Source organism: Pan troglodytes, chromosome 5 (assembly GCF_028858775.2).
Source record: "Pan troglodytes isolate AG18354 chromosome 5, NHGRI_mPanTro3-v2.0_pri, whole genome shotgun sequence".
Classification (NCBI taxonomy): domain Eukaryota; kingdom Metazoa; phylum Chordata; class Mammalia; order Primates; family Hominidae; genus Pan; species Pan troglodytes.
Window position 1 is genome coordinate 82,240,893 of NC_072403.2, and position 15,313 is coordinate 82,256,205.

The following is a 15,313-nucleotide window of genomic DNA, read 5'->3' on the forward strand; positions in this document are numbered from 1 at the left end:
GAGAACAGAAACGGTCCAAGTCACAAACCAATAAGTGTCAGAGTCTGGGTTGAAACCCAGGGCTATTGAACTCTACAGGGAATATATGCTGTAAGATTTTAGATGGGAGATTAGAGACAGAAAAAAAAAGTGGCAATCAGAAGGACAAGTAGAAGAAAGAAAATCTAGTCTTGGAAAAAATTTGCACACTGGAGAAGATATTCTCCGTGGAGTGGTCACAGCTTAAAATGGAAATGTAAGGACTGAAGATGAAGGTAGTGAGAAGGAAATATAAGACTCAGGAGAAAAAGATATAAAATATTTAATTTTATATAATCTTATTCATTGGTTGAAAAGATGTAACTTTCTAGACACTTGAAATCCAAATGTGTTCTGACAACTTCTTACATTGTTAGCAGGTGTTACAGGATAAAAAAGAGGGTAGCAGGAAACAAACAGAGCAAGGAAAATGTTGCCAGGTCTGAATCTGAAAAGATCCTCAGGTGACAATGCAAAAAAAATTAAAATGTCATATCCCATAGGAAGCCTATAGCCATAAACCATGCTGGTATCTCTTAATTAAGGAGCTTTCTGGCTAGGCATTTCAAATTGGATCCATATTTCTTTGTCATTGATGTTATGCAAATGTCTGTGTAAGCATCCAGGTCCTAGATCTAAGCATTACTTCTTTTCTTTCATGCAATAGAGATTTCCATGTCATCCCACCTGCCAAATGGATTCTAGAGCTCCTAAACCTAGAATGGGAAATTACATAATTTTTTTCACTGTTTTGGAATCATCCACGATTGAGATCACTGGACAGAAGATCAAAATTGGAGAGACAATGAAGATGAAGTCTTTCCTTCCTACCCACAGAGGAAGGGAAAATTTAACAAAAGGAAGTTTTGGCTAACCGGAAAACCTATATCTTTTGTTTCAATAGTTCATTAAAGTTACTTATTGCAAATGTGAAGTAATTCATTAAACTGTTTTCTCAAATATGTAATTCTCTCTGGATAAATTGGTACACCTGTTTAAATATGCAAGCTGCAATTGTGGCACAGGATAATGGGGGAATGAAATGTAATTCATCTGTGAATACAGGCTGGGTTGTTCAGAGTGCCACATAGATCAAGAGTTTCTGAACACATCTGCGCATCCACATAAACATCACCTACACGCTAATAATCATCTATACAACAACCGTTTTTTGGCGTGAAATATGAATTCCAATTTGCATGCTGATTATTTTGAAGGAAGATTGGCAGAGTGCCTTGGTAAAAGTCACTTGCGTTATACATGTAAAATGCTGATTTTCACACATTTCTCATTTTCATACCTGGAATCATTCTTCTCTTTGAATACTCACTGACAAAGTATATGTGAAAAATAATTTAGTCCTTTTAGCTGGTGTGAGTACAGTGATGTTTACAACTAATTTAGTCCTTTAGTCAACATTTGTGATGTCCCAATAGAAGCCAAACACTAAGGAAACATTCTGGTGAAACCAAAGATATTCCCCTCTCCACACTGGGTTTATAATTTGCAAGACAAGAAAAATACAAGTAAATAAATAAATAAGTTTGTTTTAAATCTACTAAACAGAATATAAAATGCCCTAGCAAAAGCCATCCTTCTCAACATAAAATATTTCTCCATTGTCTCAAGGAGAACTGAGTAGTGTGTCAATGTAAGGTTCCTCACATCTGCCCAGATTTAGGATTATTCAATTATTTTCTTTTCTTTCTTTCTTTCTTTTTTATTTGTTTTAGATGAAGTCTTGCTCTGTTGCCAGGCTGGAGTGCAGTAGCACAATCTTGGCTCACTGCAGCCTCCACCTCCTGGGTTCAGGCGATTCTCCTGCCTCAGCCTCCCGAGTAGCTGGGACAACAGGCGCCCACCACCACACCCAGCTAATTTTTGTATATTTAGTAGAGACGGGATTTCACCATGTTGGCCAGGATGGTCTCGATCTCTTGACATCTTGATCTGCCCGCCTCGGCCTCCCATAGTTCTGGGATTATAGGTGTGAGCCACCGAATCTGGCCTATTCAATTATTTTCTATAGGACAATGTAAAGGTATAATTCAATCCTCAAGGTTACAGTAATGCCCAGCTGACAATACATTTAAGCAAGGAATTTTGGCCCCAACTCTCTATTCTTTTACCAAGGTTAACGATTTCTACTTATTTTGCCAGGTTGTTAAGAAAGATTAATAAGGTATTTAAGTCCTTCATAAGAACTAAACAAAAACTAACTGCAGACAACTATCTTTTCCTCCTGAGAGAGAATGTTAATTACTATGAAACTTGGCTCAGTGTTAATGAGATTGGCACAAGGTTTGATTTTTGCAAACTGAATTATGATTAAATTTTACAACTATAAAACACCAAAAAACTAGCTCTTTAATAGGACAGATGTTTCATTAAGCTTTTGTCTTCAGTGACAACAAAGATTTAAAAGAATACTTGAATCCTCAGATCTCATCTTTCCTTTCAGTTTATGACCAAATGTTGGTTTATACCATCATAAAAGACCTCCTCCAAGTGAAGCTTCCTGATTACTGAGCAGGAGGCTCTGAGCTGCCTCAAAATTAGAAAATTTCCTAATTCTATGTAGACTAAACCCGGCTGTTCCAGACATAGTGCTAGGGATGTAGGCAGCACTCATATTTAACGCAACACTGTACCAAAGGCTACAGCAGAATGGTGAAAGGAGAAAGCAGTAAACTTGGAGTTAGCAGACCAGAGACGTGCTCATGTATTTATTCAACATGTTTTCATATAACACATTCATGTGCTTTGGGATAGACACCGTGAAAGACACAAAAATGTCTACCATATAAGGCAGTATCTAAGCAGAAAATGTTTTGATGATAAATACTATAGCAGTGGAGATGACAGAAATATTTTTCTGGCTCAGGTCATCAATGAAGGGATCATATAACACGCGCATATATGTGCATGCACATATATGGGTGGGGCCCTGAAGCCCCACTTCTGTTATTATAAGCAGAGACACGGAGGGTAAAGATTAGGGTTTACATAGAGGGGTTACAACAACAAGTCCCAAGGGTAGGAAGTGGTATATAGAGAAGAGACCAAATTTGCTGGGGCAGAGTAGGCATCCGATTTTTCTTTCACCTTGACTTCAGGGCTAAGGAATTTAAATATTATTTGGTATATTATTATTAAATTGTCGTTGAAAGACTTTTTTTGCAAAAGATAAGGATGGGGAAAGCTTCCTTGATTTAGAGGGCATTTTGAGGAAATTCATTTGGTCATAAATGCCTAATCCTTTGAGGCAGAAGGAGGCTACCGCAGTAAAGCAACAAGAAGTGTTACACTCTGAACTATGATGAGGCATCCTAAGTTATCTGTCAGATAAAAAGAAAAATCCTCCCCACATTTTACATACCGCTTCAGCTGCCATCCTCTGTTCCTCTTTACACAAAATTCAAAAAAGATGTCTACAACTACTGTCTCCAATTCTTCTCCTCATTTTCTCTTGAACCCATTCCAGTTGGGCTTTCACTCCCAACACTCCAATGCGTCTTTTCTCAAGATCACTCTCTTTGATTTCTAAATCCAATGGTCAACTATTTGACTTATCTACAGCATATGAGTCAGTTTCTTATTCTATCCTTTTTGAAATACTATTTTCCCTTGACTTTCAGGGCACCACAATCTCCTGGTCCTCTCCTATATTACAGATCCCTCCTTCTTAATCTCTTTTGACAAATGTTCCTCATCTCAGCAATCTCTAAGTGTTTTCATTTAGAGATATTTCAGGACTCAGTTCTTGGACTTCTATATTACACTTGTCTCTTGGTGATTTCCTGACTTTAAATACCATGTGTATGTTGACAATTCCCAGAGTTCTATTCCCAGATGGACCTATCTGTTGAACTCCGAAAGCATATATCTGCCTATTTACCAACTTCATCTAGATGTCTAGTAACGATCAAACTAACTCCAATATCCAAACTAACTCCTGATACTCTCCCTGACACCTGCTCTTCCCACAGCGTTTCTCATGTCAGTAAATGGCACGTCTATACTTCCAATTACTCGCGCCAAAAGTAATGGTGTCATCTTTGATTCCTCTTTTTCTCTCATACTCCAAATCCTGTTTTCCTTACCTCAAAATATATTAGGTTTGGATCACTTTGCATCACCTCCACCACTACCACCCTGGTCTAAACCAAGGCTGTCTCTGCCTGAATTATTGCAGTAGCTCTTAAGTAGCCCTTGTTCCTACACGCTTATGTCCTTCTCTCCCTTCTCCTACAATATATTATCAAAATAGCAGCCAAGGAGATCCTTTTGAAAGATGAGAACATGTTGCTTATCTATTCAAAACCACCTGGTAGCCACCCATCTCACACAGTGTGAAAGCCAAAGTACTAACACAATTTCTCAACCACATCTCCATCATGTTACCTCTCCAGCCTCAATACCTCCTTTCTTAGTCTCATTCCAGCCACACTGGCTGCCAGGGAGTTCTCAGACATCACACACCTACACCAGACCCTTTTCCACTCACTGTTCTCTTTTCCTGGAATCCTCCTCCCCCAGATATCCAGATGCTAATTCTCTCAACTCCTTCAGGTTTCTGCCAAAATATTTTCTTCTCCATGAGGCCCTCACTCAAGGCACTCCAATATCCTGCTTCATTTTTCCCCATAGCATTTATGACCACCTGGCATCCTCCACATATACTTATGTATTTACAGTGTCTGTCTTCTTTACCCAGAATGTAAGCGACATTGGAGCATTAATTTTTTCTGCTTTCACCACCACCTAAAATAAGGCCTATAACTTAGCAGATGTTTAATAAATAGTTACTGAATATTAATGAATGAGTATATAGAGATGGATAAGAAATATAGTGAAGAAAGAATTGATAGTATTTGCCTTTCTGGTTTGATCATTATTTGTGGCAATTCCCTTCCCCTGTCTGGGTTCCAGTTTCTTCATGATAAACTGAGAGGTTTGGATTAGATGCAAAGTTTCCTCCAGCTCTGAAAGCCCATGATTCTACTGACACCACACTGGAACCAAAGAAACTAACCAAGCAGAGATTAACATGAACAAAGATTTCTTTATGGTCTTAGTCCATGTATATTTTTATAGAAATAAAAATCTAATAGCACACTGATTTTTTTTTAATTGCAACACTATGGGCACAGCTGAGGCCAATAAAAAAATTCAGTGTTTTTAGTTTTCTATTAAAAGAAAGTTTGATCATTATTCAGTTTTTATTCTAGCTATCCACAGCCCCTACTTCCAATCATGGCTTCTGCTGTGTCACCAGCTCTAGTTCTGTGTTTCCTCATTTCATTGCCACCTAGTGGAAAATCCAGCTGAGGTTGTTAATATGGTCTACAACGCAGCAGGCTGAGTTTCATCTCCAAAATATAAAATAAAATTGTTCTGACAGCACTCAAAACTGTTTTAATCAAATCAAAATTTTATAAAAATATTTCCTAACGATATGTATAGAAAATATTGCCATTTTTCTTTTTAATTTAATTTTTACTTCCACCTGAAAGAGTATTTGTAAAAGATGTACTTGTCAAAAACAACTTAATAAGCAGACTTAATAGTTTTATGCATAATAGATAGTATGCATTTCCTAAATCACCAGAAACACAACTTTCCAATAGTAATTCTCAAATATCAGAAATAATATTAATCACAGCCTCATAATTTATTTTTCCCATGTTATAATTCATGAAACTTATATTGTTTTTACATTTGGAAGTTAGCGTGATTCAATTCTGTGGATGGAGAAAAGTACATATAGCTTTTCCAACAACAGTTTTACCAGCTCTCACATTTTCTCTGAATCTAGTGAAAATAAACACAGAGCCATGCATTTGATAATATACTTTTTAAAGCAGTAAGTCCGATTAATCACGTTCCATGTTGGCTTCTTTGGAATATGCTCAGGTAAAAAGAAGAATGGTTTGAATCATATGTTTGTTAAGCCACATAAACTTTAATCACCCCTCAAACAAGTCCAAACTCCCAACATATATCTCTGAAAAGGGAGAAAGGCCAACTTTGTTTTCTAATAGAGCTGTACAAAATAATTCTCCTAGGCTATCATGCTGACAACAAACAATAAAGAATCTGTCATAAAATAACATGTTTTTATGGTATGCTGCCAGGAAACCAAGCTTTGCAGTGGGATAAATGGCACCATCCTAAAATATTGGCACAAAGGAGAATAAAATATATGGGATTTATTGCTTTAAAATCAAACTAACAACGTATTACAGCAGTGCATTGGGAAAAAATATAAAATGCTCTGAGCCCACTAAGTAACCATGAATGATGAGAAGATGTTTGAGTGGTAGACCACGTGAACAGCTATATCACAAGCCTATGAAAACCCTTTGAAATTGGCTTCCTTTTTCAACTTAGAAAAGGAAAGGGGACGAAAGATAGGATAGGCAGGGGGAAAATAGCAAACAAGTACCATATAAGTGACTCTTTTAGCATCAGTGATCTATCAAATGTGGTTTCCAATTGCATTTTTTATTATGAAGTTCCTAGGGTTACTTTTTGACATCCGATAATCCCTTTAGAAGGGATATTTTGCTTTTGATTTATTTACTAAAGAAAAGCAAGATTCGACTCTGAAAAAAAGTATTCAATTAATGTAGAGTGTCAAAGATTAGAATGAATGCAATTGCATGAAGGAAAATGTAAAACCACACTTTTTCTTATTGTTTTTATGGTATTTTTATGCTATTTCATTTTCATTTAAAATTTCTAACATAGTAATATTGAATATTTGCCGTCTCCAAATTGAGAGAAGGGTGATCTATCAGTATAGTTCTTCTGCCTCTCAGAATATGTCCATATCACTACCCATCACTCTCTAAGTCTTCTAAGGGACAGGTAGTCATTGTTCATCTTCAGCAATTGTCAGCAACTTCAGATTTCAACCAAACTGGTGAGAATTCTAAGAAAATAGGCCATAAAATTAAAACAAGGGACTAAGGACAACTCATGGACACACAGGCTTTGTCTATGGGCTTCTAGGAGTGTTTGACTACCTTCAGTTTTCAAAAATGAGGAACAACGTGGGAACACTAACAAAGCTTGAAAAGGGAAGAACTGACCCATCTGGGAATTTCCAAATGAGAGTCCATCTGTCTGAAACATTGTACCTTGTCTTCTCCTAGATGATGTTTTCATCCCCAGGACTCCTTTCAGACATCAGATCCCTTAGGAAACATCCCTGGCCCCCACTCTCACGCCTCCCTGCTCTTATCTGAGTGAGGAGATTTTTTTCTATGTGCTTCTTAGCATGCAGCACTGGCCACTATCATGGTCCTTATCATGCTATATTGTGATGATTGTTTACTTGTCTCAACTCCTTGTTCTCAACAGACTGAAGAAAAAGTCTGTGATTTATTTCTCTTTGTATGCCCAATATTTACATACTCAATGAAAGTTTACTAGGTAAATAAGCAAGTTGGATTAATGTCTGAAGACATGTTTTATACTGTACAAACTTCTCACTTTTAAAAAATTTATTTGGTTTTTCCTGCAAAGTAAATTCTGAAGGCAAATCACAAATGTCTTTCAAAGTAAGAATAATGAGATTCTTTATAAGGAAAAATATGTGGTTGCATATATTTTTCTTTTTCCCAAAGGAAAGCTAGTTGGCATAGCAGAAGATAAGGTAGATTAGAAATGTTGTGCCTAACACTATTTCTTACAAGTTAATAGATCTGTATGAGTTCACTTCCTCAGCTGAGAAATGGAGATAATGCTATCTCTACTTTCCATCTTACAAGGTTGTTGCAAGAATCAAATAAGTTAATGGGAATAAAAGCATTTCAAAAACTTTGAATTGGTATATTAAGCATATTAAGATGATGTTTTAAAAAAGTGTAAGTTGGCTTTCCTTACATAGTGTTCTAATTCTTAAAATGAAGTTTGAGAAATACATTTTGGTGAGAAGTTTGAATTTCACATTGTCACTTCCAGTTGTTAAATGTGGATAGGATTGTTTTGGCCTATAACCTTGATCTAGTTTAGCTATCATTGTCACTGTCACACCTCCACCATCATCAGCCAATGTGGAATGTTAATGGGCTGTTAGGCTCAAGTCTTTTTTGTGTTTCCTGATAAGGGAGTCAGAATTCAGTCTGAAGGAAGACACTTGTACACGATGATTTCAAATATTTTTCACATTGGCTATGGAATACTGATTTAGAAAAGCTCCTTGGTGGACCAGAATCAGAATGTAAAACCAGCTGCCAGGTTTCTGGTTACACTCCTGCATGTGGTAGAATAAAATAGAAAGTAATTGGTACTAACTGGTCTCCACTGTGATGTGAGAATAGAGTTGGCAGAAAAATCTACAGTCAGCTCTGACATTATTGGCAAGGCTATAGTATAATGAAGTAATAGTGAGACTTTAGTTTACTGCTCTGGCAATGAGACAATTTAATAGCATCTTAGCTCACAGAATTTAGTGTTATAAAGACAAGTATTTTTAATCCAATGAATAAATAAATAAATGTTTAAAATACTTGACTGATGTTTGTAACAGTGAGGAAGTAACCTAAAGTATCTTCCCCTTCACCCATGGCCCAGAAATGAACAGCTATTTGCAGAAGTTCAGTGTTGTCTGAGAACCTTTCCAGTGTCATTGCAAAGATCTTGCTGCACAGAATTTCAAGATGGCATAACAGTAGTCCAATCGGCTTTCTAACTCAGCCACTTGAGGTGTGATAACTCATTAAATGAAGAAATACTTTCTCAAGAGTCTACAAGCCAGAGCAGTAACACGGCAGTTACAAATTGCTTCCTGTCCATCACAGAATATAGAAATTTCACACTACCCTTCACACTAATCACAATTCTTCCCCTGAAAACAAGTTATTTGAACAATTCCATTACTGAGATCCCTGATAACCTTTTCTTCTTTGGAGACATGCACAGAAACAATTTGAAATCATTGTATCACCCTGCTACACTCCATGATATGGGTTTTGTGACTAGAATTTAACAGCTCCATGCTAGTATGAGAGAAAGAGAGAGAGAAAGAGAGGTTGGCCTCAAGATTAATTTGTTGAGCTCTAAATTCCTTTGTTTCCTTCAAAAGAACACTTGTCCTCTAAGACATATTTTCTAAATTCCTATCATAATGTTATAAAACATCCTTTTAAAGCATTGCTCAAAGTATAACAATTCAAAATGATAGAACTATCTTGTACTAGTTGGCACAATTATTGTGTCAACATGTAATTCCTTACCTTTGTATCTGGGGATCTCTGCAGTAAAATCATGAACAGAGCTCTAAAATCCTTCACTTCTACAATACGTCATGCAAGACCTACTTCTAAATAAATCAATATTATGCATCTATATAACTTTCATTCTTGTTGACCAGACATCATATGGCTTTCTAACCTCATCTCTCACCACTCTGAAGATAGTATGTCTCACCCTCCTCTCTCTCTCTCTTACACACACACACACACACACACATTTTCATATACATATATCATCCAAATCAGTGAGTCCCTAGGCCTTTGAATGTGATCTACTTATTATCTTTTTCCCTTAATGGTGTTTCCCTCAGCTATAATGTACTTTCTCCTCTCTTTTTGCCAATCCAAATCCTTTCATTTCAAAGTGCTTTGCTTCCAAGAAGCATGGGATTCTTGACTAACTGAATCTGTCACCTACCTCAACCTTACTTTGAATATTTTTATTAGTTATGTGTACACAATATGTGCCACATCAGTATGGCTTTCTTTCTAAGTTGCCTCAGAAAGACTCTGGGTGCACTAGGTGGGCGTGTAACACTTTCCAACTTTAAGCTCCTCAAGACCAGAAGCTGTCTACTTAACTTCCTCTCATTCCAAATTCCATCTGGGACATGCTGCACTCAGCTGATTATCAAAGATGCTTGAGATGTTCATTTTTACCAATCTAGTTTTGCTTTAATCTGCCATAGTGTGTGGTTTTATACTTACTGGAACAGAAACTTGAGGATTATCTGCAAGTTTTCCCAGCACAGCAAAGCCATCAATGTCAATTGGGCCTCTTGGCTTTATAGGTAAAGATTCAATCCTGTTGCAGTCAACAAAAAGAGTAGCACTACTCCTCTCCACGCCAATCATGATCTTATGCCACTGGGAATCAAACAAGGAGGACAAATTCGAAAAGGCTGCTGTTTGGAGACTTCCATCCAGTCCCTTGTATGAAAATACAACAGATTGTGTTTGGCCATTAATCTTTATGCCAACTTGCTCCTTCCCAGAAGAATCCTGAATCTGCCAAATGTTCCAGTTCTTTTTGAGAGTGCTTCCAGTCATTCGAAACGTCGTCAAGAAGGAGTATTCTTCAGGCAGTCCACTGGGATATAAATTCCTGAGTAAAATTTTTAAATAGTAAATATGCATCTTGTTTCCTGTACCCATATGTATTTACCACATTCCCTTTTGAGGCCATTTTAGATGCCAGACCTACAGAAAAGCTACAGTGTAAAAACCTATGTACCATTTGTTCTTTCATGACTGTTCATAAAGACCTTTACAGAAGTTCAATCATTCCTGTACATTCATGGTCCGTCTTAAAATACACATTTTAAAAACACCCTCCCTCATGGCTAAGGAAGGTTCCCAATGCCACATAATCCCAACAATATTACTATTTATACTACCCAAAGAGCTACTGTTCAGCAATTTCATCTCAGCCAAAAAATACATTCTTGCAAAGTTCTTGGCAATATTTCATTCACAAGTGAGAGAGGAGATCATTAGGAATGTAAATCAGCTGTACTAGCTTATGAAACGATTTAATTAAAGCAGCTAGCAGCTTCTAATTGTTTTATTTTAAAGTAGCATGTTAAGATTATTTGTTATTTCCATAATTGCTTGGGTATTCCACTCCACAATTATATCCCAGACCCATATAAGTATTTTGAGAACCAGTAACTGAGGACTTCAGGAGCTTCTTCACACTGAGGATGTTTGTCTTTTTTTAGGGAGTTCAAATTATGATGTTAAAGTAGCAGTTTGACACTGGATATGTGACAAGGGAAAAGTGACCAATTCTTACTTCTCTACTTCAACTCTGTTGTTGCTTTTTTTTTTTTTTTATGGAGTCTCACTTTGTTGCCCAGGCTGGAGTGCAATGGCGCCATCTCAGCTCACTGCAACCTCCACCTCCTGGGTTCAAGTGATTCTCCTGCCTCAGCCTTCCAAGTAGGTGGGATTACAGGCGCCCACCACCATGCCTGGCTAATTTTTTGTATTTTTAGTAGAGACGTTGTTTCGCCATGTCAGTCAGGCTGGTCTCGAACTCCTGACCTCAGGTGATCCTCCTGCCTCAGTCTCCCATAGTGCTGGGATTACAGGTGTGAGCTACTGCATCCGGCCCAGTTGTTCCTTAATCTGCCAACTAAGTCTGTATCATTGCTAACTCCTTTACTGCTTTAAATGGCAGAATAAAACCAGTAGTGTCCCTGAGGCATCTCTACCCTATACAGAGACTGTGGTCTGGAGCTGCACCAGCTACCTGGATATTCTTTTGCTGAAGCCAAGCTGCTAAAAGCTGAAGACTGAACTTTAAAAATCAGCATGTTAAATGTAAGCATCATCTTTCAAGGACTTGAACATTATGTCTTTTTACATTTCTCCTTCTAAGCGTAGAAAAATTCCTAAGCAAGGAAGAAATGCTAGGCAAACTAAATGCTAATGAATTTTCTGTGCTAAACAATAAAAATTTTATATTTCTGAGAACAGTTATGGACCAGGACCCAGAATCCCAAATAACCTTCCTTCAAGTCAAATTCTTGTTATGTAGCCCTCTTTAATTTGCTAAGATCTTCTATCTTTACTTTGATTTTAATTATAAAACTTTATTATGTCTTATAACAACATAAACAAATCTTTAACTTCTTTCTATACAAATATTTTTACAAGCCCTCAATAAAATAAGTCAACTATCTCAACAAATTTTATCACTTTGTTAGTTTTCTAAAGATAACAAAAAGGTTAACTTTTCATCTGAATACTCTTTCATCATAGAAGTATTTTTTTTAACCATTACTTTGTAATATGACCACTTTGTATTTAGGGTATGGGATGAATTATTTTATCCACACATCTTTTTTTCACTGGTGACATGTATTAATCTTACTGCAAAGTTTTCAGTTCACTACCTATGTTTTATATCCCTCAAGTGTACATTTTAAAATATTCAATATGGAGCTACAGAAAAAAATTATACAAGAACCATTTACTGACCTATTTTCCCCATATGAAACTGTCTACTACATGACTCCAGATATTTGTTTTTAATATACTTCCTGTTTATCAATCAGTTTGTCATATTTTCTTTGACTTTATATTTTTCAGAATTATATCTATTCTGGAATAACCTCTAGAAGAGAAGCTAAGATTCACTATTCACAATAAAATGCACTGCCTATTGTATAATTATAAAACCTTATGGAAGTTTGTACATCTTACCTAACTTACCTCAATAAATTTGGAGCTGGGAGATAAATTTTCAAAGTTTTACTCAATTGTGAAATTGGGCAAGTGTCCATTTAAATTATAAATAGATTATTTTGATTGTTATTTTTAATTAATGATTTGGATTTAACCAGATGCTTAAATAATTTATTTTATTTTTGTCCAAGATAGTTATTGTTGAAGCATGAGATTTTTTAAAAGGAAGATAAAAATCCAATGCTTCTTCCTCTCTTCCTTAAGCATTATTTTTCCAGGCTTCAAAAATAACTTAATCTGTGTTATCTATGTATCTCTCTATAGATATACTGAGCAAAACTGTAGAATTTAATCAGCTTCCTTTAAAAAGTCTATTTTGTTTCAATTCTGGAAGTCACAGTAATGTGTTTAGGTGACTCTTGTGAAAACACAACCTGAAGTTAACTGAGGGAGTTCTCCCAATTTGTGTTTCATTCAATCTTTCCCACTCAATGAAGAGATTATGTTAAAGGTAGGAAAGAACATAATGTCTTAATTTATCTCTGACTTGGTGTATGTAATGCCAAAAACTAAAAAAGAAAATAATTAATTTAAAATGATGGAGGGTAGGTTTGAGATTGCTAAATGAATACCTCAATTACAGATACATCGTTAAACTAATGGTAGCTGTCTCTTTCTCTCCGTATATATGAAGATAATATATGTGTGTGAATATATGTAGAAATAATTTAGATTATCATGTTATTGATCTTTGATCCTTTAAATTAGGCTAGTATAGTAGTCAATATGGTAAGAAGAGAAAATTTATTTTGGTATTCATACTAATAAAATATATATGTAGTTCTATATGCCTAAGACCACTTAAAAGTCTCACAAGTCTAATTTATAGAACAGTCAGCTCCATTGTCTTTTCTTGGAATACCCGAAATTCGGTTCTTGCAAATATGCTATGCACATCAATAAGTAAACTTGACAGCATACATAATTTAAAAGGAGCTGTATCTATAAATGATTTATTTTATTATATTACAGCCTTCAAAGAGTACCTTAAGTGAAGAATCATAAGGGTTTGAATGAAAGATTAAATAGTCTTTGGACCTTGAAACATTTGTTTGTGACCTTAACCCAAAAAAGACCGTGTTTTTAAGGAAAATAAACATAACACGTTTGTTAGTGGGAGTTGAGAGTGTAAAACTATTATGCTTAAAATAAGGAATAAAAAACAGCAAAAAAAAAGTATGTGTCTCTTAAGTCTTTCAAAAAAAATAGAAAAGATAAATAAGGATAAACTGTGACTCTGTCACATTAGTTCCATATACCGTAATATTTTTCTCCCACAAAGATCCTGCTAATAGTTTCTTTCACAGTCTCAGAGCCTATGTTCTGTAGCACAGAAAGTCCCTTTATAGGAACACTGTCTACACCTCGTATGGCCGAGAGCAATTCCCATCCCTAGTCTCCTTGTCAACCAGCTTTTGAATTGGCAGGACTTGGGAGGCAGATTATAAAGAAAGGATCCTCTAAGGAGAAAAGACTTGCATATACATGCATTTTCTCCTTCTAGTGCTCTTCACCACTAATAATAAACACTTACCCAATACCAGTGTGGATTGGGCTCTTGAAGCACTCTCCAGTTATGAACACCTACTCTACATAGCAACCTCATGACAGAGTTATTATTCCTAATTTTAAACTGAGGGAACTGAAGTAAAGATAGTCTAAGTACTTTCCCAAGAATAAACTTTACTGTTTACTTGGAATTCCACATGTCTGAGTCTCTAACTTTCCTCCTTCTCTTTTTATTCTCCTACTTTCTTTTCCTAATTTCTTCCTCCTTCTTTCCTTATCTTTTAATAAGCCTTGACAGTAAAACAAGATTTTTTAGTCCTTATGGGGGCAGGGAGTCAAGGGTAGCAAATGTGAGACATTAAATATAGCCTGGGTACACTATTTAGTGATAGCTCTAGACAACAACAAAGATGAGCAGGAGGTAAGGAAGCCATGTGGCATCAAATTAATCAATCTCTGAACTTAAGAGTTAATGACAGTACCTCAAACCTTAGAAGAGAAAATCAGGTCAGCACTGAGGACCTCATGTTTTGCTTAATTATTTAAGAAAGAAAAAACTGAATTTTTAAAGCTTATTTAGCAACACGACTGGCACTTCCATACATGAAAAGAAATTATGAGGAAAAAAAAGTGAATTCACTGTTATCATGGTTTTAATCTTTCCAGATGTGAATGGTTTTCCAGAGTCAGTATGGAGTGGCGGTTAGAAGTAAAACCTTTGCAACCATTCTGCCTGGGATTCAGTCCTTCCAGCACATTCCAACCCACTCACCTTATGCAAGTAAATTAAACTTTTGGGGATCCCTGATTTAAGAAAAAAAAGGTTAATAATGACCCTATATCACAGGGTTGTGATGAGAATGAAATTAATGTTAATTAGTAAATTTATAGAAAAAGCTCATATAATGTACTATTGTTGTATTATACAATAATATATAGTAGGTTCAAAATATGAATTTCTAGCTGTAATCTGGTACTATTATATCAGATTCTTCTAATTTGTTCAAAATTTTTATTTTTATATACATTGAGTTTCTATATTATCTTATTGTTCTAATTAATCATTATTTATCTTTATAACTTAATTTCTATTGAAGTCCTAATTGTCTCATTTATCTGCTAAAGGAATCTTAATTCTAGTTTTTTTATAGTGTGCTAAAGCATATAATAATTATCATAATCATAAATATGGTATTTAGGTGATATCAAAACTAAATTGCTGAGATTGATTCATAATGATGACAGGACTCAACACTTACACACTAAAGTAC

The 15,313-nt window shown here is 35.7% G+C and overlaps 1 protein-coding gene across 1 annotated transcript in view; it reads right to left on the minus strand.

Moving 5' to 3' along the window:
- COL9A1 (collagen type IX alpha 1 chain) overlaps nucleotides 1-15,313 on the minus strand; it is an 86,606-nt gene that overhangs the window by 67,686 nt on the left and 3,607 nt on the right. Inside the window, exon 5 of the mRNA XM_054686006.2 lies at nucleotides 9,990-10,386. Within this exon, the coding sequence (XP_054541981.2) occupies nucleotides 9,990-10,386 (397 nt within the window). The remainder of the gene's footprint in view (nucleotides 1-9,989; nucleotides 10,387-15,313) is intronic.